A 27,976-nucleotide genomic window follows, 5' to 3' on the forward strand; every position below is an offset into this window, starting at 1 on the left:
TTTGTGAGATCCCTTTATACCTCTTTGCAGTCTACTTTGGATTTAACTATCTTGAGTCATTTTGTATCATCTGCAAATTTTGCCACCTGACTGTTACACCCTCTTCCAGATCATTTTGAATATGTAGAACAGCACTGGTCCTAGTACAGACCCCTGGGGGACACCACTATTTACCTCTCTCCTTTCTAAAAACTGACCATTTATTCCTACTGTTTGTTTCCTGTCTTTTAACCAGTGATCCATGAGAAGACCTTTTCTCTTAACCACGACTGGTTACTTTGTTTGAGTCTTTCATGGGCGGCCTTGTCAAAGGTTTTGACAGTCCAACTACCCTATAGCCACTAAATCACCTTTATCCGCATGTTTGTTGATCCCCTTCAAAGACCTCTAATAGATTGGTGAGGCATGATTTCCCTTTACAGAAGCCATGTTGACTGTTCCCCAACAAATCGTGTTCATCTCTGTGTCAGATAATTTTTGTTCTTTACTTTAGTTTCATCCAATTTGTCTGGTACTGAAGTTAGGCTTACCGGCCTGTAATTGTCAGGATTGCCTGTGGAGCCTTTTTAAAAAAATTGGCGTCACATTAGCTATCCTCCAGTCATCTGGTACAGGAGCTGATTTAATCGATAGGTTACATACCACAGTTAGTAGTTCTGCAGTGTCCTATCTGCGTTCCTTCAGAACTCTTAGGTGATTACCATCTGGTCCTGGTGACTTATTGCTGTTTTAATTTATCAATTTGTTCCAAAACCTCCTCTATTGCCACCTCAATCTGGGGCAGTTCCTTAGATTTATCACTTAAAAAGAATGGCTTAGGTGTGGGAATCTCCCTCACATCTTCTGCAGTGATGGCTGATGCAAGGAATTTATTTAGTTTCTCTGCATTGTCATTATCTTACTTGAGTGCCCCTTTAGCACCTCAGTCAGTTCAGTGGCCCCAGTAGTTGTTTGGCAGGCTTCCTACTTCTGATGTACTTAAAACGTTTTTTGCTGTTAGTTTTTGAGTCTTTTGCTAGGTGCTCTTCAAATTTTTTTGGCCTGCCTGATTATACTTTTACACTTGACTTGCCAGAGTTTATCAATGTGGATCTTGGATTTCCGTTTTTATTGAATAGTTTTATTAACTCACATTTTACCCAGGGTGGTAATGAACAGCTGGCATTGTAGTGTCTCAAGATAGTCACCTGTATGCCACATCCACACTAGGAATTTGACCAATTGCTGGCATTGGCTGTTAGCAATGGGTGTCTGCTGTTATGCAAATGGCTTTGTCTCATTTGTACTAAAAGTTAAAGTTTTCAGTCCCGGGTCGGGGGTCTCAGTACTGAGAACTGTTGTAAGCAACCAGTTCATTAGTTAATACAGATATGCCTTAACCTAGATCTTTACTTAGAATTAGGTATTTTAAATCGCACTCCCCCCCCCCCCCCCCTTAAAGAGGGGTTTACAGGCCTGGAGTGAGCTTTCATAGCATCTCCCATACACCTTGCACTGGGCAGGCCTGCTCATGTCTGTGCAAACAATTCACCTGAAAATGAAAGGAAAATTGCCTCCTGTGGTACTGTGCCTTCCTGAGGAGGTGCGCTGGGGCTTTGCATCTACTTCTGCTGGGAAAGTCTTAACCTCTCTCCAAGTCAGATGTCAGGATATTTGTTGCATGCCAGCCTCGGGTGCTCAGATCTATCAAACCTGTAAATTGTTTCTACCTTGTCCTTTTTGATGCGGGTTTGGTCTGCGCACATTTTGATGCAAAACCATGATGCATGTGGAGCTGGTTTACAGCTGGCAGTAAAATGAAGCATGAGTGGAATATGATTACTACTGTGTTAAGGAGCTTTGTCCCCAAGTCCTTGCCATGAAAGTGATGGTCAGGCCAGTGCAGATCTGCTATATATTTGGTTGGTGAGATGAACATTTCCGTCTTAAAGGTTCCTTTGATGTTTTTTTTTAATTATCTGCATCATGCCTTGTCTGTCCACGGCTTACAGTCCCTCACTTCTGCAAAAACAAATTAGCCTGAAAACGAAAGAATTGATGCTTACTGTGGTTCTTACTGCACTGGAATCAGTGCCGCTGGTATGTCTGAAAGTGTCCTCGGAAAAATGACCATGTAAAAATGGGACCTTCCCATTCGCGGTATCAGAGTCGTCTGCTTACTGACATACATGTTTTTTGCTACTGTTAGCTCTGTGGGCTCTTCAGTGCTGTTGGTGAGCAAGCTGACTTTATGCTGCCTTAGCCAACATTGTCCCTGGAAATACCTAAGTCCCAGTTACGGAATCTTTTACTGGTAGTGATGTAAGAGGCAGCAAGTTTCATCTCAGCGGTTTGGTCCGAGCACAGGACTAGGAGCCAGGAACGGCCAAGTCCCCTAATCTTACCTTTGCCACTGTTTCCTTTTTTGACCTTGAGCAACTCATTTAACTGCTCTGCCTCAGTTTCATCTTGTGTAAAATGAAGTAATGGGGTGCTGTCAGTAGAGCACTTCGAAGATGCAGGTGCTGTATGCATGCTAAGTGGTGTTCAGCTTCTGGTTTTGCAATGGCGGCAGCTAGCCACATCCATTTTTTTGGCTGTAAACTAAGCCAAGCTCAACCTAGTGGTCTCTCGCATAATAAACATGGTACCCCACAATCTCACTTTATGCTCAGGTGCATTGATAGCTTGCTGTAGTCACCCCTGGTGAGTGCTCTGCTGTGACCAGCACCTGCTTAACCTTTTTTTTTTTTTATCCCTAAAGGAGTTCTACACATTCCTTTTGGAGCCCTGAAGATCCCTCATTTCGACCCCTTTTTCACACTCCAAAAGTCTCCCGTTGAGGTCTTGCGTCACGGCCGCCATCCTGTTGGTTAAGGACAATGGGATTGCCTTAGCGAGCCAACGGTATTGCTCCTTAGCTGGCCAGAGGGATTGAGTGAAATGATATGTAGCAGCTGCCTGGTAACTCCCATGCCTGTGCCAGATGCATCGGTACTTTAACATTCCTGGTTTTGGGAGCAAGAGAGAGAGGATAGATGTATTACACAGTAATAGAGCACAGCAGCAAACCAGCCCATGTTTTAACAGATGGCTGTAAATTTCCTGAACATTGGATGGCTCCTAATAGACGCACAACTGCATACTGGAGATGAATCAAAGTGCAAACGTACATGTGGGAGGAAGAGCATACCAGTTTCTGTATTCTGTGGGTATATTCATGGGTGATAAGAGCAGCCCAGGGCCAATAGAGGGTGTTGGTTATAATTTCACACACCACAGTGCCAACCTCAAGATTTGACAGAAAGATGGGGAAGTCGGAGAGGAAAAAGAGCGCGTAGCATGCAGGGTGGATTGATTTAAATCAAGGCGATGTAAATCACCAAGAGAAAATCATTGGTTTAAGTCAAATTTCTCACTGATACTACTTCAGACATTTCTTAAACAATGGTCTACATCTGATCACTAAAACATGTGTATTTACAACTCAGTACAGCATTTTACAACATCTAGGAGGGTATACTTTGTGTCATTTTTTAGATAACTTGAGTTTTATTAATTTAGGAAACGGTACATAATACTCATTACCTGTGTCAAGCTGCAGATGCAGCAGCAGTATTTTAGGAATGGTCAGAACTAAATCTCACACACAAACACAATAACACTTGTATATTTTATTAAACTAAATCTTAAATGTCACATAAATGTTTCACATTCGCAGTTGCAGCAGTCTTCTGAGTTGCCGGCTGACGGCTGTCCTTAAACTCTTTTTTTTTTTTTTAAATTTTCAGATTTTATTAACTCTAACAGACAAGTCATCACAACACTCAACGTACGCTGTCCTTAAAAATTCTACAACTAGCTCTTATCTTCCCCACTCCCACTGTCATTTTTATCCATAAACTGAAACAGAAATACGAGTTTTCCTGCTTTTTCAACTCCCAGTCGATTTCTTAACTTTGAGTGAATAGTACCAAACGATGAAAATATTCTCTCTCTGCCTACAAAGGAAGCTACTGCTGTGAAAAGGTGGCTTAGCAACTGAAGGAACTCTGTTTAAGGTGCCTGGCTAATGAATTCCACCAATTCAGGAGAGTGACTTTGTTCAAAACATGATCAGTAAACATGTTCTGTTTAAATGGTTCCGCTCCAGACCTGAAATTTATTATGACCGGCATAACTGAGGAGTGATTTTGAGATGCCCATGCCATGGCAGCAGCATCATCTTCAGAAGTTAGGCATCTACCTTTATATCTGGGGTCGAGAATGTTCACAAGAAAATGAGGTGGAGTTAGTCGCTTGATCCATTTGCTTCTTTATTGCCCGCAGTTTAACTTTCTGGTGAGGTATTTTTCTTCAATGTTTCTTGAAGTGCCTTCCAAATTTCAACAGCATCAGCAATGCAGCAACAATTTCTCTGAAGTTTGTTTAAGTCTATGGATATAGGCTTCAGTATACTGAGCATATCCTCTACGTTCCTCTTTAATCCAATGTTAGACACTTTGGATGAGATGTTTTCATCTATTTTATCACGGTGTTATGAGAATAGGCCCGTTCTTCATAAATTGTTCAAAACAATCAACCACAGAATTCCATCGCACATCTTGAGAGAGAATTAGTTTGGATCCTCCTGCTCTCTTCAGTGAAGCTAAGTGGTTGTTACGGAGGAATTTTGTGACTTCAGCAACATTTTCTTTTATTCCTGGCAGAGGAATACTTAAGTCTTTGGCTAAAAGATGCATTAAATGGGCACCGCAGCCATATGTTATTAGGGAGCACCCTTCCGTTTCGTCTTCTGGGTATCTTCTCATCTTCGCCACGTTTGCAGCATTGTCTGTGACAAAACTGCGCACGTGACAGTTGAATTTTTGTTCACAGCTTATTACAGCTTTCACTGCCACTTCTCTTAAATATTCTGTTGTGTGGGCATTTCCTGATGTATCTATTATTTCTGAAAAATATGCAACCCCATCTTCTGTTGTCACACAGGCACATGTTACTTAATCATTGTGTACATTGCTCCACCCATCAAGGCTTAAACTGGCAAATTTCCCCTCAGTATTTCTTGCACACAGTTCAAGTTCCTTCTCATACACTGTATCTAGCAACCTTCCACCAATGTCTGCTCTACCAGGTGGAGTGTAGCCTGGTCGTAAGGACTCAACCATGTCAATGAAGTGTTTATTGTTAACAATGCGAAAAGGAGAATGTGTGGCATAAATGAACCGAGCAATCTTTTCATCTATGGTGTCTTGTTGGTGTTTGCTGGTCCTTACTACAAACCCATCCATGGTGGTGGTTTTACTGGATGATTGAAATCTTTGCTTGCTACTGATACTTTGTTGTCTGAAATACGTTTGGTTGCAGCACTGCTGCTAAAAGCACCAATGGATGACTCTGAAGTTGTTGCAGATAGACAGTCACAGTCTTTTATGCTTAAATGGAATCCTGAAACAAAATTCAAAAATGATTTTGAATAGTCGTTCTCAGTTCTTCTCATTCTATTATTCAGTTAATCATTTACATTGTTTTCAGCAAGGATGCAGATCCGTTTCCAAATTACCAAAAAAGCTAAGACTGACTGCACTTACTCCAAAATTAAATGCACTCTAAGCCCCGTAGAACTCACTGGTACTTCTGTTTTTTGAGAAAACAAGTATAGGATGGGGTTCCCTTGGGAAAGCTGAGTTATGCTGAAGTAAAATAGGGAATAGATTTATAGCATCACCATTATGGTCTGTGGCCATGATGTTCCAAAATAAGGGGCGGCATGTATTATGTAATTTAAAATAAGAAAATGACATCCAGTGGCAACCGGCAAATCTAGATTTCTCTTACTGCAGCTTTCTGTACCGTATACTTAGGTGATAGATTCTAAACCTAGTTAACTAATTAAACAAGCCATAAGGATTAGCTAAGCTAAACTTTTTTTTCTAGCAACATCCAACATAGCAAACAGCTTGGGAATTTACTTGTTAAAACACACTTATAATAAAAGGCATAGAGTGAGTCTTGAAGAACGATCCATTGCAAAGTGAATTATTTAAGTTACTAACCAGTTAATCCACATAGTTCTTCAGACATATCCACATCTTCATCAACATCGTTTTCTCCCAATAAGCAGTCTTCATTATGATGTTTCATTCTTGCAGCTAGGTTCTGCATCTCCTTCTTGCACTGCTTACACTTGACACGTTTTCCTTTTTACCCAGAAAAATAATTTTTTCAAAATACTCCCAGATAGGGTCTCTCTTACGCCCAGAAGCCATGATAGTTTTTCTGTGGCAAAAGTGTGGGGAAATATAAGAAGCTGTGTGTACTGAATAATGTTTTTCCCTTTTTCTTTCCAGTCCACTGTTCCTTCCTACTCTGCCTCCGTCCTTTGTGTCTCTGTCTTTAAGACAGTGTCTTTACTAACTCCTCTGCCTTGCGTGACCCAGCTCCACCACCACATAAGCCCAGAACAACAACAATCCTATCCAGCCTGTGTCTTTCTTTGCCTATGTGACTTTAGTCTGCTGAGAAACCGAAACTGAAACAGAAACTGAAAGCCCAGAACTTTCAAGAAGCAAGAGCTGGTAGTTAGGCTGGACAGACTAGAGCCATTAATTCATTGTTATGAGGCTGTAAGTATAGGTTTAGCATGTTTGTGATGCGATTTAATTGTAACTGATTTTTTTAAACGAGAGAGACATTTAGTATTTTATTGATGATTTTAAGAAAAAAAAATCCAAAAAATCTGATTTAAATAAAACAGATTTTTTTATTAAAAAAAAAAATAGTTGATTTTTATCCACCCTGGTAGCGTTAATCCTTTAAACAGCCATTGAACATTAGGGTTTAGTAAGGATGGAGGCTGAGGGCTGAGAAGGGAAGTGCCCTCAAATCCTCTTAAAACTAAACTTGCGTCCTTAGGTCTTGATCCAGTGTTCAATCCCATTAGTTGCTGTGTCAGGCCTACTGGGTTCAAACGTGCATTGCCCTACATCCTTATTTTATTAATGTACTGCGTGCATGTTCAGATTTGTCAGCCTATTGTACCCCTTGCCTTTAGTATCAGCCTTAGACTTCCTTCCACTCCCAGCCCAGGATAAAAGAGACACACTTTCCTCATAGCTGCGCCCTCAGGAGATGGCGTGAGAGAAAGATAGGACTTACATAGCGCCCTGATGAAGGGCAGCGGGCACCCGCTTTGTCAGTCCAGCAGGAGAGTGAATTCTGAGCCAATGACCCCCTGCTGACAACACCCAGCCCTACTTCCAGCAGATCAAGAGACTGGTCACAGATACGTGGCCCTGCTGATCTCGGTTGTTGGGATGGCATGTAGGGAGATGGACAAGTCTTCTGGGTAGATGCTAGCCAGGACCAACATCTTGGAAGGCTTTATAGGTCAGACTCATCACCTTGAATTGCAGACTGGAAGCTGGGGGGACTAGGAATAATACTGTAGGTAGAATGTTCTCCTTGCTGCTGGGCTCAGTGGGTAGGCAGGCAGTTGGGTTCCGCACTAGCTGTAGCTTCTAGGTGCTTTTCAAGAGGAGCTCCGAGCAGACTGTATTGCAGCAGTCCTGTCTGGAGGCCAGAGGGGAATGCAGTAGATTATCAACAAGGCCAGCCTCAGAGGGAATGGTCACTATCCTCACCAAATGCAGACAGGGAGAGGTTCCGCTGGCCACCTCCTCCGCCTAGGAATTCTTAGGCGGAAGCTCTCTTTTAGCCCGGTGTTCAGATGGCCGTTGGACTTGATTGCATTGTAAATCACCTGACAAAACTAGCATTAAGCTTGATTTTTTTAATTGCTCAAAAGGAAAGAAATTCAGACTTGTTTTCCCATGGTGACCTTAACTCTGCTCCCTCATGTATAATCATCGCAGTCGGAGTAGTACACGATTACTTATCTATATGTAGTTTCCAGTTCAACTTATTCCTGTGGTGTTACTGGAGGAATGCTATTTAAGGTGCATGTGATAAAATGATTCAAAGGCTTTTGCTTTGTTACTAAAGTTCTGTTAAGAAGAGCATATGAGCTGCAGAAACATACAGTGCTACACATGTGTATCTAAAATAACAGAAGAGGTGCAGTTCCTTTGTACCATGTTTTCCCCTATAGCAATGTTGTCGGAACTTTATCTTGTGCAATTCATGCAGTCTTGTAGTTGAGATCTTAATGTAACCAATTGCATATAATCTTCCTCCTTTACAAGAGGAAAAATTAAGAAAGGAAAATAGATTGGGAGGAATGGGAGAAGTGCAACCACAAAGGTTCAGGACAAGTTCTTCAGGGTATGAAGTAGCAGCTGCAGTCTGGCACAGAAAAGACGCATTCTCCATGGCAGTTGTTTTACCTTGGAGGCCTCCTCCATTCTAGTAGTAACAGCACAACCTTCCTGTGACCCATGTGATCTGACATGGGGTGTTCTGGCTGCAGGCTACAGAATTAACTGTATTTATTTAAAGCCCTTGGAGCTAGATAACATGAGTGGGAATCAAATCCAGGTCTCCTGCAGAGCTCAACCGCTAGCCAGCCAGCCAGCCAGCCCCCCCCCAGGCAAGGCATCTGATGTATGAAAGTATTCAAAGCAACTTCTTATTTAAAAAATACAAACCACCATTATTACAGCAACAAGCCTAGACTACTAGGCACTCAGGGGTCACCCAGTAGAGTACTGACTGAGAGCTAAGAAGTTTTGGACCACGCCGTTATTGGCAAACCGATAAGATCATCTTCTTTAAAGCAGTCATGTTTACTGTACAAGTGTAAGCAAATCACTAAAAACTGTAAGCAATCACTAAATTATCCAGGTGCACTTGTACACCTGCACTACTTGAGTGCTGTGCCATCATTAACCCATGGAGCAGGTGACCAAGTGCAAAGTTTGATAGGGTGGTTTTTGCAGAAAAAGATAGTTGAGCAGCTGTCACCCTGGGAGAAAAAGGATCCATACTGGTTCAAAAATGTGTAAACTTGCCTTGTGCTTAAGAGTCCCTTCCCCCTCACCATGATGAAGCTGGTTAGAATTATCTGTGCAGCTGAATGCAGTGGTGTTATAGCCGTGTTTGATCCCAGGATGCTGTTGGGCCAACTTCTGTTGGTGAGAGAGAGAAACTTTCAAGCAACACAGAGCTCCTCTTCAAGTCTGGGAAAGGTACTGAGAGTATCACAGCTAAATACAAGAGCAAACAGATAGTTCAGCCTAAGTAGTTAGCACATATTCTAAGGCAGTGTTTCTCAAATGTGTCCTGCCAACATAGCTACTGCCGCATATTTAGGTGGTTTTATTATTGTGCGACATAACACAACTATCCTTGTGCTTATGCCGGTAAAACTTATGTCACTCAACGGGGAGTTTAGTGCACTTACGATGTTGTGGTAGCAGCTTGAAACTCCAGTCGTTCATAGCCCCATTGTGCAGTGTGCTGTACAAACACTGCTATAAGTATTCATACTGGAGATATTTCAAAGCCATATTTGTAAGATTTGAGTCATCAGTGCTTGCTGAGGACATCTTGTGTCCTTTCCAAGTATGATGCTTTAAAGCCAAACAATATTTTTAAGTTACCTGAGCTCAGAAGAGTATCTGAAGAGTCGCTAAAGTATGCAGATCGGTCCCAGAAGGGAAGGATGTGTCTGACTCAGAAGTGTCTGAGTGGCTGTTCTTCAAACTCCAGAAAATGAGTCCTGGCACAGAGCCCAAGCATGAAAAACAAAAGTTCGGAGAACAAATCTGCAGTCATCAATAACTTTCCAGAAAATTGTCTAACTTCATGGTCATTTTTCTGCCTACCCCACTGAAATCCTTTTGGGCTGTAGGCAGCCAGGGGATAGTGATTTGAATATACGATTGGAGTCGGGAGCTCTCGAGTTCTAACTCTGGCTCCAATATGGACCTCTGTGTGACCTGAGGCTAGTCAGTAACCTTTCCATGCCTCAGTTTCACCAGCTGCAAAATAGGACTGCTCTCTCACTTGTTCGTTTGTGGGGTTCCAGAGGGGCGCTTGGCAGGGGCCCTGTTCTCCTCTTTGCCTTATTCTGTCAGAGGGCGTATGATCTCTGACTTGGGTGCAGGGAGTCATATTCAATGCGGTGTTCGTCTCATTGCTAATTAGTGGCTAATCCCCTGAAGTGAGGAACAGCCTTTTAGTGATGAGATTTTTGTGTTTGTTCTCTCACTCCTATTTCTTACACTGACTTGCATTTGTCTGACTTTGTTTCAGGCTCCATAGGGCAGAGGGGAGAGCCTGTTGGGGTTGATTTTTATTTTTATTTAATTTTTTTTAAATGTATATTTTTGGTAAGTCAACAGGAAGGTAAAAACGTGAGGCCTCTCTGCATTCAGGGCAAATGTCACTTCCACCCTCTGCGTCATGCGTGAGGAGGTGCTTGTTAAAGAAAGGATTCCTTGAGGACCTATTCCGTGAATTTTCTGGGGATTGAGGTGAGGCTGACTGGTCTGTAGTTCCCCGGGTGGTCGTCCTTCCCTTTTTGAAAGATGAGCACCATATTTGCCTTTTTTCCAATTATCCAGGATCTCCCCTGATCACCACGCGTTTTCAGAGAGAATGGCCAATGGCTCTGCAATCCCATCAGCTAGTTCCTTTTAACTTTAATAGGATTTGAGCAACCAGGTCCCTTACGTGGCTTTGAACATCTCCAGTGAAAATCTCTGAGAAAATGCTCTAGAGATGGCTCTGTATGCAGACTTAGGCCCCACGCAAGGCTAGATGATGGTGGGTTTAAATGCTGGTGGCTGCTGAACACGAGTGCTCACATCATTGCTTGTGCTGACAAAGCGGCACCGGTGGGAAACTTTTGACATAAAGCTCTAATGCAGAAACAGCCACTGTGTGACCTGGGATGAGTCTTTGTACCTTAATCAGCGTGATTGGAAAAATGGATAAAAAGAAGGATTTAGGCTTTTCGTCATCAAGGTTGTGGCTCCAGTTCAGTTCTTGGTCCCAGTTGCCTATTTCTGGGACTGGAAGTACTTTGGGGATCATAGACATTAGAAATAGATCATCCGCTCAGTCCCCCGGGGGCCTGGAGCAGATTGTTCTCTACTGTATACTTTGAGTGCTCTGCCTATGCTAGTTTTGCATCCAAAGCAATGAGGGCCGCCTCTCCTGCCTGTGGGAGTCTAGTCCATGGTCTGACACATGTCACTATCAAGACATTTTTCCCATTTAGGGCTCATGGGATTAAACAAGTTTTGCCCCATGTTGGATTGAGTCATTCCCTTCTCCTTGGTGTTCATACACCCTTCAAATTTCTGTGCAAATGACACAGTGTCAACATGTGCCCCTCCCTCTTAATCATTGTTTAGTTAAATCATATATATTGAACTTTTTTGGTCTCTCCTTCTTTTTACTCAGCTCCTGGTCATTTTTGTTATTTTTCGTTGGGCTCCCTTTGGTTCTGAGACAATGATCTCAGCTCCTGGAGGAAGGGGAATAAGTGTTGAGTGTTGCTCACCCACCAGCCGCTGTACTACATTGGTGTGTTCCAGTGGGGAGTCTTGTCCAAGCCTTCTCATCCAGGAATGGGGTTGTTTCTTGGGATGGCAAGCCGGAAAGGGAAGACATAAAATTAGCATGGCACCCATTAAGTGGACCAAAAGCTGGCTAACTGATAGATCTCAAAATGTAATTGTAGATGGGGAATGGATATGTTTCTAGTGGGATTTTGCCGGGATCTGTTGACCCTATGCTATTTAACATTTTTATCAATGATTTTTATGAAAATATAAAATGATTGTGGCTAAAGTTTGCAGATGACACACAAATTGGGGGAGTGGTAAATAAGGAAGAGGATAGGTCGCTAATACAGATTGATCAGGATCACTTGGTAAGCTGGACACAAGTAAACAACATGCATTTTAGCATGACTAAATGTATATACATCTAGGGACAAGAATGTAGGCAATATTTACAGGATGGGGGACTCTATCTTGAGAAGCAGTGAGTCTGAAAAAAGATTTGAGGGTCCTGGTGAGTGATCAGCTGAACATGAGCTCCCAGTGTGACACTGTGGCCAAACGGGCTAAAGCAGTTCTTGGATGCATAAACGGGAAGCCCGAGTAGGAGTGGAGAGGTTATTTTACCTCTGTATTTGGCACCGGGGAAATACTGAGTCCGGTTTTGGTGTCCACAGTTCAAGAAGGGTGTTGATGATAAATTGGGGAGGGTTCAAACAAGAGCCAGGAGAATGATTAAAGGATTAGAAAACGCCTTCGGCCTTGTCTATATCAGCATTTATGTTGGCAAAACTTTTGTTCCTCAGGGGTGTGGAACACCCCCCCCCCCCCCCCCCCCCCCCCCCCCCCCCAAAAGCGACCGAAGTTTTGCCGGCATAAGTGCTTGTGTGGACAGCACTATGTTGGCAGGAGACATTCTGCCCCTGACATAGCTACTGCCCCTTGTTTAGGTGGTTTTATTATGTCAATGGGAGTGCTCTCTCCCGTTGCTATAACGCAGCTACGTGAACACTTCTGCTGGCCAAATTTACATTGCTCAGGGGTGTGTTAAATGCTAGTGTAGACAAGGCCTTATAGAGATCAACTCAAGGAGTTCAATCTGTTTAGCTTAACAAAGAGGCAGTTAAGGGGTGACTTAATCACAGTTTGTAACGACCTCTGTGGGGAACAAATATTTGATAATGAATTCTTCAATCTAGTAGAGAAAGGTCTAACGTGATTCAATGGCTGGACGTTGGAGTCAGAAAAAGTAAGGCTGGAAATAAGTTGTATGTTTTTTAAAGGCGAAAGTAATTAACTAGTGGAACTATTTCCCAACGATCATGGTGGATTTTTCGTCTCTGGCAATATTTACATCAAGATTGGATGTTTTTCTAAAATCTGCTCTAGGAATTATTTGAGGACGTTCTGTTACTAGTGCTATGCAGGAGGTCAAACTAGATAGAAAATAAATAATAATAATAATTTATTATGTCTCGTTGTGGAGAAAAGCCTGAAAATATGACCCAAGTGTGATCTTAAGGCTCAGAAACTAGAAGACTAAAGAAAAAGAACCAAAGTTTATCATTTAAAGAAAATGTCATGATTGTCAAGAGTCTCGTAATTTTGGGGGCCTGACTCATGATTTTGAACATTTGGGGTAGGCAGTACACTGATCTGAGAGGCAGGGATGTCAGGAAAACCCCCCTAGTATTCAAAGATGCAACAGCAGAAGTTGGCTTCAAGTCAACTTTTCTGCAGGATTCACTGTGGTGTTTTCCCCTGTTCTGTTTTGTTCTTTGTTTGGGTGATCTGTGTGTTAAAGCCTAGGATTCCCCCCAGCCTGCACTTTCTTTGCTCCTTTCTGAGGATATATTTGTTTAAATTAATTTAAGTGGCAAATGTATGTGCGTGTGTGTGTCTTCTTCCAGGTAGCTATGGCAGAAGTAATTTGGTGTTTGCTGCTGCCCCGAAGGGCTCTTTAACAGGGTTGACTAATACACAAAGTAACTTACCTCAAAAAATGTGCTGCAGTGTTCCACAGTGTGCATGTGTGCGCATTCTTTAGATGGTCATCCTTCAGAAAGTTAGCATGACCTATGGTGGCCTTTTTTGTTGTTGTTTGTTACTGACATCATCTGTATGGTGTGTGTTTTGGTCAGTTTAATCGAAATTAGGTATTGGGGATAAGACCTATGAGGTCATCTTGCCAGTCATCCCTGGGGGCCAGTGAAAGACTGCTCACCTTGAAAACAGCTTTAGTTAAAATAATTAAGGAAGGAAAAAAAAAAAAGACAAATCTGTTAGGCTTGCACTGCCCATGTTGCATCCCTTTTTCTATTTTAATAGCCCTGGAAAAAAAGGGAAAAAGAAGCCTCGATTCTTCCTTTTCTTTCCGCCTCCTCCTTCAACATCCCCCTCTTGTGGTGTCCCTCCTCCCCCCTGGAACTTGGAGGCATCAACTCTCATCTGTCAAAGTGTAAATCAGCAATTAAAACACAAACAGCGAAATGCCAAAGATGACCCGAAGCACAAAGCAACTGACAAACAAGTCCGGACAAATCGGCGGATAATTTATAAGCATTGCCCTAAAATCTAATTATTTGGCAATTCGAATTTGCAGCCGGCCAGGGCTGTGCAATAAATTTAACCCGCCATAAATTATTTAGGAGCAGCCTGTGGTGTAAATCAAAAACACGAGTGTTGGTTTAAGAAATAAGCTCCTTTTGCATAAACTGACTTATTTCTTTAAAAGAGAGACAGTGGAACAGAATGCATTGCCATTGAGCTTGTGTCCTCTCCATGGAGGACCCTCCTGCCTGTGTCCCTTTGGAAGAGGTGAACGGTCTGTGTCTTAGCAGAAAGTTCTGTCCTTTTCCTTATCAGAAAAATCCTTTTCTCTCAAACGCAACGCCCGCTAGTTTTTATTGCTCTTTGAACAGTCTGCTCTGATTTTTACTAGCATCTTCTATCCTTCATATTTATTAAACTTCTTTGTGGGGGAGGGGAGATGGAATACATTGTACTCAAGGGTAGTTTTTTAACTCAATGGGCAAGAGTCTCTAAATAAATAAATATGGGGCTTTGTAAATGCCCCGCCCACTCCTCACATAGACGCTTGGGTTAAAAGGTTTGGTGAGCTTGCAAGATCTTGCTATGTATTTTATTCTTGTAATCTTCTAATGTTACTTTTCCAAGAATCCAAGATTATGGGCAAAGGATTCCTCTGTGAGGAGCAGTGTAACGCTTGCTGCTTTGTTTCTGTACCCAAGAGATTTCTCCATTATGGGAACACGATTAGTGAGCATAGTTGGTTAATTTCTTTATTATCAGCAGAATTAAAATTGCTAATTTCCCCTTCCCCCTCTTCCTGCATCCCCAGCGTGGTGATTTAGGCAGGGGGTATCATTTAGTGAGGGTGAAGCAGGAAAAGGCAGAGTTCATAGAGGTGATTTCACAGGCCCTTGTGAATTTTCCTAATCCCTCGGAAAAGGAAGTCCTTTTCAGCTTTGCAATCAGCTAGTTGTGATGCAGCCTACCAGTGGTTTCAAAGAGAACTGTCATGGGACAGGCAGGGTATGCAGAGTGCTTGTATGTGGTCTCTCTCTTTTGGAGGGGCTGGGAATGAGGGCAAAAATGATCAGTGGGCTGTCACGCAATTTAGTTTAAAGAACTGCAGACTCATATATGAGCAAACAGATTTAGTACCAGGGTATTTATAATTTTAACTTTTCCCACATTTGTACGTTAGCGCAGTTGGGGAAAATTGCGGTATCTTTTTAGCCGAGCTAAAATCGGTTTTAGAATCTTTGTTCCCACAATATAATTGCAAATGCCTGTGCCAGTGATTTGGGGCTGTGCGCCAACGAATTTCCACATTCAAAATGTGTTCAACTTTTCATGATAATGGAAAGGGAAATAAAGAGTGTATTATTTATCACCAAGTATCTGAATTCTAGATTTTCTTTCAAGTTGGGCTACGCTACTAAATAAAATATGTAACCGCAATGGGCATGGAGTGGGAATGGGCATGCGCAATAGGGTTGTTTGTATTCCTGGTAGAATATGGCTATTTGCAGTTTCCAAATACCTCCAAAACTATTCCAGCTCATTCAGACTCCTCCTCACGTTTGCAGTTTCCAGTTCAGCTTGTGTTATGGAAAATGTATAAGAAAACAGTTCAAAAGGAGATAGAGATAGGAGAGACTAATGCTGGGTGGAACTAGAACCGGGAGACACTGAAGTTGGCATTAATGCTCCTTCACATCAGCATTAGACGTGGAGGTGCGTGGTGATCCCTAGGCAGTTTTTACGTTCAACCAAAATGGACCTATTACCAGTGTACTGTAATTTTAATGTCTTCTTCTTCTTCTTCCCCCCCCCCCCCCAAAAAAAAAACCAAAAAAAACCCCCAAAAAACCCAAAACCAAAACAAAACAAAAAAAAACACCTGGTTTGACAGTGTAGATGTAACCTAGCACTTCAGAGTTAGGCAGGCCAGTTGTGAGAGTGTGCAGGTGCCTGGCTGCCTTTCTGAATTGCAGTCTGTTGGGGTGGGAGGAGGGCTGTCTAAGTGCTCAGCATTTCATAATAATTACTAATGAAATTCTAGATCTGTAATAACATTTTGGATATCTAAAACAAACCATATGTTTCGTTTTTTTTTTTTTTTAAAGGTGGAAATATCAACTGTAGGCCGTACGTTCTTGATAATAGAGGACTTTTTTTCTATTTATGTTTGATAGATATTTTTATTTCCGCAGGAATGTCAACTCCTAATTTCATGATGTATCATGGGCTTAAGAAAATTGAATTTAATAAAGGCAAAAGATGAATGGCACCTTTAAAGGTCCTAACACTTGTCTTTATTAGTAGGACAAACTGCAGGGTCTCCAAACACCGCTTCTCTCCAAATGAAAGTTTAAATGAAAAGTACAGCAGTGTCACAGGTTAAATTTCATTGCAGGACTGGCTAACGTTGTTAGTGGTGAGTGGAGCTGATTTCATGGGGCTGGTATCTGTTGCCTTAGATACCAGCAGAGCAAACACTGCCAGAGAGTTGGAAAAATCTCCACTATAGGGAGCATTCAGATAAACTGTGTTTTGGGAAGGTCCTCACCACTCATTTGAAAAACTGACCAAATAAACCAAAAAAAGCTGCTGTTCTTTCTCTCAAGCTATTCAATTTGTTGATCATTTTTTCCCCCTCTGTGGTCATATACTCTTCATAGACCAGCAGTAATTCTTGGTATCATTACATTTTCCAGGTTAAGTTCAGCTTTTTATTTTCTCAGTCAGTTTTAATCTGACCCTCCTGAAAGTGATTTTTGCCTCTGGTCTGGAAAGCTAATCACAGACACCTTGTGCATCAGATCCGCAGGTAGCACTGTGCAGGCCTCTCTTTCAACTTTTCTTCACATCCTGGCAGATGATGGGCCCCTCAGGATCTGTCCTGTCCCCTAGGATCGCTCTCTGCATTGCAACACAGCTTTGTCGTGAAAATAAAATCCGTGGCTGTCTCTCCATCTGGGAGAGAGCGATTTCTTTTCCCTTCATCCTATGATGGAGACACCCCTCTAGACAATTGTGCCTCACCTAGAGCTCAACCTTAAAAGGTGCGGCGCGTCCTCCGCCCCCATTGAAGTCAGTGGAGCGTGAAGGTGCTTGGCCCCTTGAAGAAGATGAGCTCAGTGACTCCTGAGTTTGGGGAGATCACATTTAGAAAGGGATTAGGCCTGAGTGGCGTGCAGGCCTTTGCTTAGTCTGAGCAGCGTTACCTGCTAGTTATTTACCAGTGATCCGAGGCACTGCACAGGGAAACTTTAGCCTTCATGCCGGGTTAAGGCAGAGAAATTATGCACTCCAATCTCAGAAAGCAAAGTTCCTCCTGCCTCACTGCATGTTTGTAGTGTGTGGCATGTGGCCGACTTAATGTTGTTGCTTTGGGATTCCTTGCTATTTGGGTGCTTGATTTCTCCACCTTAACCTTGGAGGCTAAATTTTACATTATTTCTTCTAGTCATCTGCTGTGCCTTTCCCACATTTTCTACCCCACCCCACAACCTATCCTGTTTCTGCCCCATTTACATCCTCCAACCCCAAGTCCTTGGATCAGGAACTATCTGGAGCCATTCACACTGTAGCAGTGTATTCCTGTATACTATGTGACCTGGAAATCTGTGTTCCCTTTGGTTATGTGTTGTTCCCTTTCACCGTCCCCCCCCTTTCTCCCTTTGGCTTTCAGCGTGTGATGATGTCATCAGCTCGTGTTTATGATCTCCCGATAATTTCCGTGCGTGGGTCACTGGGGTTGCAGCCGGGGCCTGAAAGCTGCATTAGCTCCTCTGCAGTGACTGCATTTTCCACATGCTAATTTTCCTCACAAGAGCGGCTATTTATTTATTTATTTTGTATTATTTCTTATTTGTCTCTTCCAGATGTTTTCAGGCAGTTTTTTGTTGTTAAACTAATTCCATTCATGTTTTAAAAATTTATGAAAGCGCTAATAAAAATGTCAAAGTGGTAAAAATGTTAGCTTTTGCTGTGCTTTGATTAAATTTTGCAAACTGTTTTTGAATATTAAAAAGCAATATTTTTTATTCTCTCTCTCCCTCTCTTGCGCACTCCCCCTCCCCCCGACGAAGTGATTTGAGAGGCTTGTTGCATGGTTATCACTCAGTAGGCTCATTTGCACTCAAGAACCCTGGTGCCATGCATCTCTATTAAATAACAGACAAATTATTCTTTAAAGACACCAAACAAATTGTCGCTTCTTTTACATTAAAATTGGGGGGAGAAGAGGAGGGGGAGAAACACAAAGGATTTTATCGCTTTTATTCGGTGTTTGGTTCTTTTAATTTCATATATATTTTTTAATAATTGAGAAATCCGTTGTAACTGGCTTTGTTTAAACTTTTTATTAACAGGTCCATGTAAATTTTTGATTGCTGATTATTCCTGTATTTGAACACTCTTTTGGTGAAGAATGTTTCTATTTCTCTATCCGCATAAATTCACAATAAGGAATAAAACGGTGTTTGCTGCAGTGCTCAGTACCATAAAGGGCGCTCCTGGTGCATCGCAGCATTCTATGTCGAGAGCGGCCTAGCAGTCCAGGCTATGGGAGAGTGCATAGCACCTTCAGTTCCAGCCTTTCCTAGCAGGAGGCGCTTTATGCAATAGCATCCTGGCTGTAAAGGTGTTCCCAGTTGTCTAATGTCCAATATCCTACAAAAGGAGCCACTGGTGAAGATTATGACGTTGCTCTCCATGAGAGTACAGCTTCTGGACTGTATTTGCTAAGTGGCAATGAATGTGTTGTGTGCGTCTGTGTCTTGGCTTCGTGGGTAACATTTTGAGTTTGGTGGGAGACTGACCTGCTGCTTGAGGGTGGTCAGCTCCTGTTGGGAAAACATGGGATTGTTGCTCCTTAGACACGTACTTGGGAGTAAGTCCCTGCTGCCTGTTTTTGGTATGTACCGCAATAAACTGCAAACCTGTAACCCTTCCAAATAGCAAGGTTGCTTCCCCATTCCTTCCTGGTGACTCTCCTCCTTCATGTGCAGATGTGCCTGTTGGGCGTATCTCTTTTCCTCTTCAGATCTGTATGCCTCGTCTTAAAATGGGGATGTACCACCTTATTGTGACGTGGCGTTTGTATTACCTAGTGCCTAGAAGCCCCATTCTGGGTTAGGGCCCCACTGTGCCAGGCACTGTACGAACACAACAAAAAGACAGTCCCTGCCCTGAAGAGCTTGATTTGGGTCTTCCTAGCTGTTGTCTTTTTATAACAACTTGTTTTCTTTTGTGCCCTTATTCAGGAAATCATTGAGTTCCCCATCCTGAAGCTAAATGGCAGGACGATGGAGATTGAATCCACCTTTCACATGTATGTGCAGCCGGTGGTGCACCCTCAGCTTACTCCCTTCTGTACAGAGGTAAAGTGCGAAGGACACACAGTGCTCAAAGTCTCTCTCTCACCGTGAAACAGGTTTACATTTTGCCTGGGGTCAGGGCTAGCTCCTCTTCATGCAAGCGAAACATAGACAGTCACTCCGACTTCTTGTTGTTAATAATACTAATACACTTTGTGGTTGCAGTAGTGCCTGGGAGCCCCTGTCATGGACCAGGACTCTTTTGTGCTAGTCGCTGTACACACATTGTGGTAAACACTTTTGCAGCAAATCTTTTGCTTTAACTAATACACAATTGCCGTGGAAAAGGAACCACAGAATTAAAGGGAAAAACAACGAGAGTCCTGTAGCACCTTAAAGACTAACAAAGTTCTGCGCGCATAAACTTTCGTGGGCTGCATCCCACTTCGTCAGATGCATGAAATGGAAACCACAGATAGGAGGTGTAGAGGTATACAGACTAACACGGCTACCCCCCTGGAACTTTTCAGAGTTAAAGGGGTTGATGCCATCAGAGGTACTGGGGACCCCCTCCAGAGAGCAGTGAAAGGGACATGTCAGTTTATTGACACTGTTCCAATAGAGCTGTTGGGTATGGAACATTAAATAGAGCATATTCCGAATGGAAGGAAATAAATAATACTGTGCTGCATCAAGGGGTCTGCTGTCCTATTCCATGAGCTTCACTGTTGTGCTTTGATGTCACCCCTCATCTTGTGATAAGACCATTTAAAACAACATTTTGAAAAAGATTCTCCTCTTCGAGTCGTGTCCCTATGGGTGCCTCACTGTAGGTGTGTCTGCACCCGTCCACTGCTGATCGGAGAACTTTGGTAACAGAGTCCGTTCAGTTTGCGCATGTGCTGCTCCCCTCCTTCCAGGAGGCTAGCGGGTGGGTGTGCGTGGGTGAACCTAGAGACAGAGCCAAAGTAGCTCTCAGTTTGCAGATCATTAACTCTCTTAGAATTGCTAATTTTGGCTTCTTTTGAAGCCCCTTTTCTTTCTTTGCTTCATTTGCATTTTATTTTGGCCGTTGCCTTAAAAAACAAACAAACAAAAAAACGCTGTCTTCCACAACCCCTGTGGAAAGGGACTCCCTGGACAAGGTACGCCTTACTCCCCGGACTTCAAAAAGTGCTTCAGCTGCAAGGAATCTATCCCGGTGACTGATGGGCATTCACAGTGTGTTTGCTGCCTGGGCGAGAGAGACATTCCCCAGAAGTGTGGATTGGGTCAACAGCTGAATCCCAGGTCCAGGAAAGATGAAGAGCTGAGGCTCAAGCTCCTACTTTTGGAGTCAGTCTTCCAGCCTCCGGAGTCCTGGCGGGAACTTTCACCACAACTCTCTGCTTTGAGGGAAGGTGAGTTCAGAGAGACGTCTCCAAGCCACTCATGAAAGGTCCCTAAGAAAAGGTTTGTGAATCCCCATAGCGTGCCCTGACTGGGCCAAAACCAGGCTCCAGCTCAGTCTCCAGCATTGATACAGGCGGCACCCAAGCTGTCTATATTGGGTGCCCACGGCACGTGCAGTATTGAACTGACAGAACAAGTTGGACATCCTAAAGACTCGACGGGCACATGCAAAGAAGCTTCAGTACTGTGGGGGCACGTGAGACGGAGAAGATCCGCCCTGGGGAAGGCTTCGTCGGTACCGTCATCGAGATCAATATTGCTGCCAGCATGCAAGGCGCCCGGCGGACACTGCTGTCAGATCCCTGTCTCCAGCTCTGTCGGTTAAAGCCTCTCGCCACCAACAATCTCTGTCGCCTTCTGCACCTCCAGATTTCTGGTGCATGACAGATCTTACGGAATCAGCCGCACCGGGTTCCCTGCTGCTCAGTACTGGGACCGGAACTGTAGGCTCATGGACGACTTCCTCCTGGTATGATCTACCACCAGCTGAGGAAATACCCACCCTCAGCTGCTGCCTCGATGGCCTCTGGTCCTCCAGAATAGTTAAGGGAGGAAACAGAAGCTGAAGTGGAGGAGGGAAGAGGTCACTCCTTAAACCCACCTATCGTCATCGTCACCAGACGAGACTGTGATGCCTCCCCTGCCATTGATGGCAGATGATTTTAGACTGTTTCAAGACTTGACACAGAGGGTGGCAGAGGCTTTTCAAATATCTTTAGAGGAGGTGACAGAGTTGCACCACCAGCTGGTGGACATTCTGCACTCCTCCACTGCCTCCAAGGCGACCCTCCCTATCAATAAAGCCCTACTGGACCTGGCCAGCATGGTATGGCAAACCTCTGCATCCGTCCCTCCAACTTGTAAGAGAGCAGGTAAGAAATATTATGTACCAGCAAATGACACGGAATTCCTATTTTCACACCCATCCCCCAATTGGATTATCGTGGATGCAGTGAATTCCAAGGGCCATCAACACCACTTTAAGTCCACCCCTTATGATTGGGACTGGAAACGCCTAGACCTATTTGACAGGAAGGCTTATTCCTCAGCCACTCTGCAGTTCAGGGTGGCGAACTATCAAGTCCTGTGGGCTAAATACGACTATCAAAACTATGTTAAAATGAGTTCCTTTATTGAACAACTCTTGGATTCACGCAAGGAGCAATTTAAGGCCTTAGGTGATGAAGGCCAGGTGGTGGACAAAACATCTCTCCAATTCGCACTTGATGTGGCTGATACAGCGGCTTGTTCCATATCCACCGCCACTGTGATGAGACAGACCTTGTGGTTCACCTCTCTGGTTTCCCCAAGGAGGTCCAAACCATGGTAGAAGACCTCCCCTTTGAGGGAGCAAAACTATTTGCAGAAAAAACTGGTGCTTCCCTCCACACGCTGAAAGATTCCAGGGCCACTGTTTGATCCCTTGGCATCTATACACCCGAGCAGAAAAGAGAGTATAATCCTCAGCCACCAGTTAAGCCTTGCTAGCTGTGCTCCTCCTCATACTCATCTCAATATGCGCAGAGATCGTCAAACGTCAGAGGAAAAAGCCCAGGTTTCCCAAGCGGAAAACATTGGGATCTCAGCAAGCTTCCTCTCAGCCCTCTGCCACTCATACCAGGGTAATGACGGACGATATAGCCTGCACTTATTACCTAACCTGACATGGAGGTGCCAGATCATACTCCTTATGCATGGAAGCACTAAAACTATGGAAATGGTGCAGCTCTCACAATATCCAAATATCAGCTGCCTATCTATCAGGAATGCACAACACAACAGCAGTCTGAACTTCAAATTCCCCCATGACCATGAGTGGGAGTTAGATTCATTAATGTGACCCAATGTTCCTAGGGTAGGCCACCTGAAAATGCCAACGTTAGGGCAGTCAGCATAAAGGAGAGCTGATTCTCTCAAAGCTGGTGGCTAACGCTCACGTTAGATTTGTCAGCCAATCACGAACAGTGCTCCTGATTTCCCTGCACAGGTTATCAAGAAAAAACATGCACGCACGCGCGAGAGTATTGTATTTCAGTCTCTGACTCTCAATCAGCACCTAGGTCCAGTAAAGAGAGAAGTTATTTAAAACTCTGTTTCCTTTACAAAATGTTCTTCTGATCCCTAAAAGATCAGCCACAGTGCCAGATCAATATAGGTTTGGATCTTACCCAAAATATCTCACTGCCAACCAATCCTTTAGTATCTAAAACTAAAGGTTTATTAGAAAAGAAAAGAAAAGAGAGAGATGTTAAATGATCAAAGCCATCGGATACATACATATGACTTCAAAGTCTATATATCAGCTGCTTAGCAGTGCTGTGGAGTTTGCAGGCTTGTGCAGTTCCTCTGGAGTACAACCAATACCTGGTTGGGTCTGTCGGTCCTTTGTTTTAGCTTGCTTCAGTTGTAGAGAAGTGGATTCAGAGGTGAGAAGCAGGAATGAAGACGAGATGGAGACGGTGCAGTTGCTGTTTTATACCTTTTGCTATGTGGCTTGTCCCAAATGCAAGCTCTCTCAACACGTGGGCATGGAAAAGCACTTGGGTCCACTGTCCCTACATGTCCAGCTGGCTCATCGCATAGGTGTAGCCCCTGGTTTCTCTCTCTGGGTGCGTTGTATAGCTGATTGCCCTTGATGGGCCATCAAGCAGGCTGGGTAGTGCTGCTGCTAATTTGTCTGGGGGTGGAACCCAGCACCAGTTTGAGATACAAATATATCGCACATATTTATAGCTCGCAATGCAAAGATGATGCATACGTATAAACAATATTATCACACTTAGCAAATTATAACTTTTCCAGTGATACCTTATAGGACGCATCTTGTAATATGCATTGCACGTTTGTAATATTGGTATCAATAACGTCATAAATGATCATCCATATTTCATACAACGTCACTGCTAGTACTCCACAACATATTTCAACTTTGGGGGTCACCGGTGGTAGACCTGTTTGCTTCATACCAGAACACGAAATGTCCAAAGTACTGTTCCAGAGCGGGAATTGGATGGCACCCCATAGGGGACACTCCTCCTATGGGCAAAGGCCTTCTTTATGCCTTTCCCCTGTCCTTCTCTTACTGAAATTTCTGTGAAAGTAAAGACAGAGAAAGCACAGATCATACTGATTGCTCCCACCTGCTCAATACAGACATGGTATCCTTACCTGTCACAGCTGGCATTACGTCCACCGAAAACCCTCCCTTCCGTTCCTTGCTTCCCATCGCAGAACGAGGGGAGCACACTCCATTCCAGTCTGCGGAGTCTACAACTAAAAGCATGTCTCCTTCATGATTCCAGCACATAGAGACTTCTTGCTCTGGGGAGGTTCAGAAAGTCCTCCTACATCGTAGGAAAGGAACTATGTGTTGTACCTACCTACAGAAATGGAAAAGATTCCAGATATGGTGCCTACCTAAAGGTGTCACCCTGAATGCAACCACCTTACTGATAGACCCGGACTAACTGTTAACCCTCAGAAAACTGGGGCTTCCTGTAAGTTCGTTAAAGGTGCACCTAGCAGCAGTTACAACCTTCCACCAGCAGGTAGAAGGTTACTCAGTTTTCTCCAATCCAACTACGTAGAGGTTCCTCAAAGGCTTAGCAAATCTCTTCCCACAATCCAGATTTCCCACCCCTCAATGGGATCTCAAGCTTGTGCTAAAAGGACTGATTAGACCGCCATTCGAAGCCATGGCCACTTGTTCATTAACTCCGCTTTCCATGAAGACGGCGTTCCTAATCGCCATTACATTGGCAAGAAGGATAGGGGGAAATAGTGGCTCTGATGGCGCATCCGCCCTCACTGTCTTCTTTCCTGACAAGGTCACGCTTAGACCACATCCGAAGTTCACTCCAGAGATGACGGCTGTTTTCCATACAAACCAGCTTATTCAACTTCCAACCTTTTATCCCAAGCCTCACCAGAACAATAGGGAGGCCATCCTCGACGTAAGGAGAGCTTGGGCCTTCTCTTTGAAGAGAACAAGAGCATTCAGAAAATCTCCGGATTTTTTCCTCTCCCTTGCGGACAGGTCAAAAGGTACAGCGATCTCAGCTCACAGACTCTCTAAAAGGGTCTCGGGCTGTATTAAACTCTTACCAGCTGCCTAATACAGCATGCCCTGTCTTCAATGCGTACACACTCTACAAGTTCGGTCTCCTTGTCAGTAGCCTTCTCCAAGGGTATTCCTATATCAGAAAGCTGCAGAGCAGCTACCTGGGCATCTGCACGCACCTTTGCAGAGCATTATGCCACCCCGGCAGATTCAACCGCAGACGCCAAATTTGGTGCCACAGGTCTGTCGTCTACACCAGATTTGACTCTGAAGTCCCAGCCTCCAGCGGTGGGCACTGCTCGGGAGTCGCCTACAGTGGAGCACCCATAGAGACACGACTTGAAGAAGTTCCTCACCTTGTGCAGTAAGGATGGTTCTTCGAGATGTGTGTCCCTACGGCTGCTCCACCATCCACCCTCCTCCCTGCTACTAACAGTTGACTCTGCAGCAGAGAAGGAACCGAGGAGGTTCACCCACGCACACTGACTAGCCTCGTGGCAGGAGAGCAGCAGCGCATGCGTGGGCTGAATGGAGACTGCTACCAAAGTTCTTTGATCAGGAGCATGGGCGCAGACACACCCATAGGGGGACGCATCTCGAAGAGCCATCATTACTGTGTGAGGTGAGCAGCGTCTTTCTAGGATATGACTGTGGGGCTCTGGGAACCCTTCATGTGTCCTTGTTATCGGATTACTGTTACCACAAAGAGCAGTTGCTCCTCTAGTGCACATCCACCTCTTTCCAAATCTGCATAATGACAGGATGAAAATTACACAGGGTTCTGAGAAACGAGATCCTTGGACTAAAGGAAGGGAGATGTTGTGTGTGTTCTCTCTCTGTCGTATTTAACTCAAAGAATTAAGAATTTCTTCTCGTATATACTTTGAAGTTTTTCTCTAATATATCTTTAAAAATTAAGTTATGATGTTCCTTTCACATTTGGGCTGTTCTAATGTTTACATGGTCCAGTGGCTAAAAGATTGGACTGGGTTCTATTTTGTCTCTTTTGTTAACTCAGTGTGTGATTTGAGCAAGTCATTTCCCTGCTGTGTGCCTCAGTTTCCCCTTTATAGGGATAAACTAATAAAACACATTGAGACCTGTGGATGATATATGTGCTCTGTTGTTATACTCCTCATATCACCTACTCTCCTTTCTGCTGGCAGCAGTTTCTCACTAGGTAACTGTAATTCTGATCACCCAGCAAGATCTGGAGCTTGATTGTGCCCGACTGAAGGCAATGGTAGTTCAGGGGCAGCAGGACTGGGTACCCATACTTGTCCTGTGCCTTTTTACATATTGTCTCAATGATTAAAATAACTTGATTCTGCCTGAGGAAGAGCTCTGTGCGTCTTGAAAACTTGTTTCTCTCGCCAACAGAGGTTGGTCCAATAAAAGATTATTATTCTCCTCCCCCACACCTTGTTTCTCCCCAAAAACAATCAATCCCTCCTACTTTTCCCCTTGGTAAAAGTGCCGCTTTTTCACTCTCCTATAACTGAAAACCAGCCATAGGGATTTTGTTCAAACTTTCCAAAAAAACTAAGTATAGAAAACTTAATCTCACAAGGGTGTTTCCAAAATTTACGAATGTGTGAAAATGGCGGTATAGCGGAAACTCTGCAACCGAACAAACAGCAGGCTGGACAACTGTTGTGTGTGTGAGAGAGAGAGCAAGCACATGATATATATTTAGAGGGACATTTGGGTTCAAACTATAGTTTTGTACAAAATTGACCTCAATTTGCTAGAAATTTTCCCATGAAGTTTTAAAAATTGCAATGAATACCATGTTAGGGGGAATTCAAACATTCCTCTGCTTTTCCCTTCCATTGCAACAGGGTGTTATTGCATGAGTGCCCTAAAGTGAAACTGATGCTGCTTGCTTTTTCCATGTAAAAAATGAGCGTAATCTAATGCATTAAGTGAACAGATTATGCTTTCCTCTTTGGGGCACGGTCTGTCTTTGCATTTGGAAAGCACCTGAGGTGTTTGGGTGGTACCACAATTTAATAAACAACATGCTCCAGCTGAGGCTTGATGCAGGGATCCCAGAGGGAGGTTCTCTGATCTGTATGATGTACGAGGCCACACTAAATGGTCACAATAGTCCCTTCTGGCCTTATGATCTATGAAACAGTACGGCCAAATACGTTAGACGTGCATAAATTCTTTCAGTATTAATAATCTGAGGTTTTGTGAACAGCACAGTTAAAGAATGTTGTATTTAAAAAAAAAAAAAAAGACTTTAGTGGTGGTGCGGATACCAAGCCAGCTCTTGGAGAGTAAGTGTAACCTGAATCCTGTGTTAGGCACAGTTCTTTGTGCCTTAAGAGATGCAAGCTTCTCAGCCCTTTGCTCTGATCATTGAGGCAAATTCCAAAGGGACATAGCCTCCGTGCAGATTGAACGCCACCTGGCTCAATCTTTAGCTAGGTCTTTAATTTGATGTGGCTGGATATTCAGTTTATGTCCGTCACTGGCGATCTTCTCACACCACTGAAGTTTCTGGTGATCATGTGATCACCAGCCATGTAGTGGCATTTCTTGGTGAACGCTCTTCTGTTTGAAGTGGGACAAGACGTTCTGATAGAGCCACCTTCCTTCAGCCAAGAGGAGTTCCGGCACTCCAGCCCTTCCCTCTGCTGTCATTTAAATGTTCTTAACAGGTGATTTGTTGATTCCAAGGCCGGAGGGGACCATTGTGGTCACCTGGTCTCACCTGCTGTATAACACAGGCCAGACAACTGCCCCAAAATAATTCCTAGAGCAGATCTTTTCGAAAACTTGACCCCCGTGCAGAGGAGCCAGCACAAGGCCTAGGCGAACCTGAAGAGGGCCCACGTGATGTATGGGCCTGGCACTAGTGAAGATTCTGACACGCAGTCCCTAAAAACCACTACTAAACTAACACAGCCTTTAACTCCTTTTTGTGGGCGGATGGGGAGCTTGAGAGAGTTTCCCAGCTCAGTTGTACGCCCCCTTTGCCGAAGCCCCTGTTACAACGTGGAACTTGTGGGGTTTGTGAGCTTGTGACAAGGGCACAGATACGGGGCCTGACCTGTTGTGTGTCATCTGCAGCCACTGCTGGAAGCTGTGCTAGTGTCGTGACACGTGGAGATGCCACCATTTATTGAAACATTCTAGGGCTGTATCCCATG

At 43.8% G+C, this 27,976-nt stretch overlaps 1 protein-coding gene across 2 annotated transcripts in view; it reads left to right on the forward strand.

The window, feature by feature from the left end:
- Positions 1–27,976, forward strand: part of ERI3 (ERI1 exoribonuclease family member 3) — a 218,188-nt gene that overhangs the window by 11,432 nt on the left and 178,780 nt on the right. For both annotated transcript variants that reach the window (XM_067567777.1, XM_067567778.1), the window contains exon 3: positions 19,250–19,366. In XM_067567777.1, the coding sequence (XP_067423878.1) occupies positions 19,250–19,366 (117 nt within the window). The remainder of the gene's footprint in view (positions 1–19,249; positions 19,367–27,976) is intronic.

Source organism: Emydura macquarii, unplaced genomic scaffold (genome assembly GCF_026122565.2).
Source record: "Emydura macquarii macquarii isolate MOO-44397 ecotype Brisbane River unplaced genomic scaffold, CSIRO-AGI_Emac_v2 contig_2805, whole genome shotgun sequence".
Lineage (NCBI taxonomy): Eukaryota > Metazoa > Chordata > Testudines > Chelidae > Emydura > Emydura macquarii.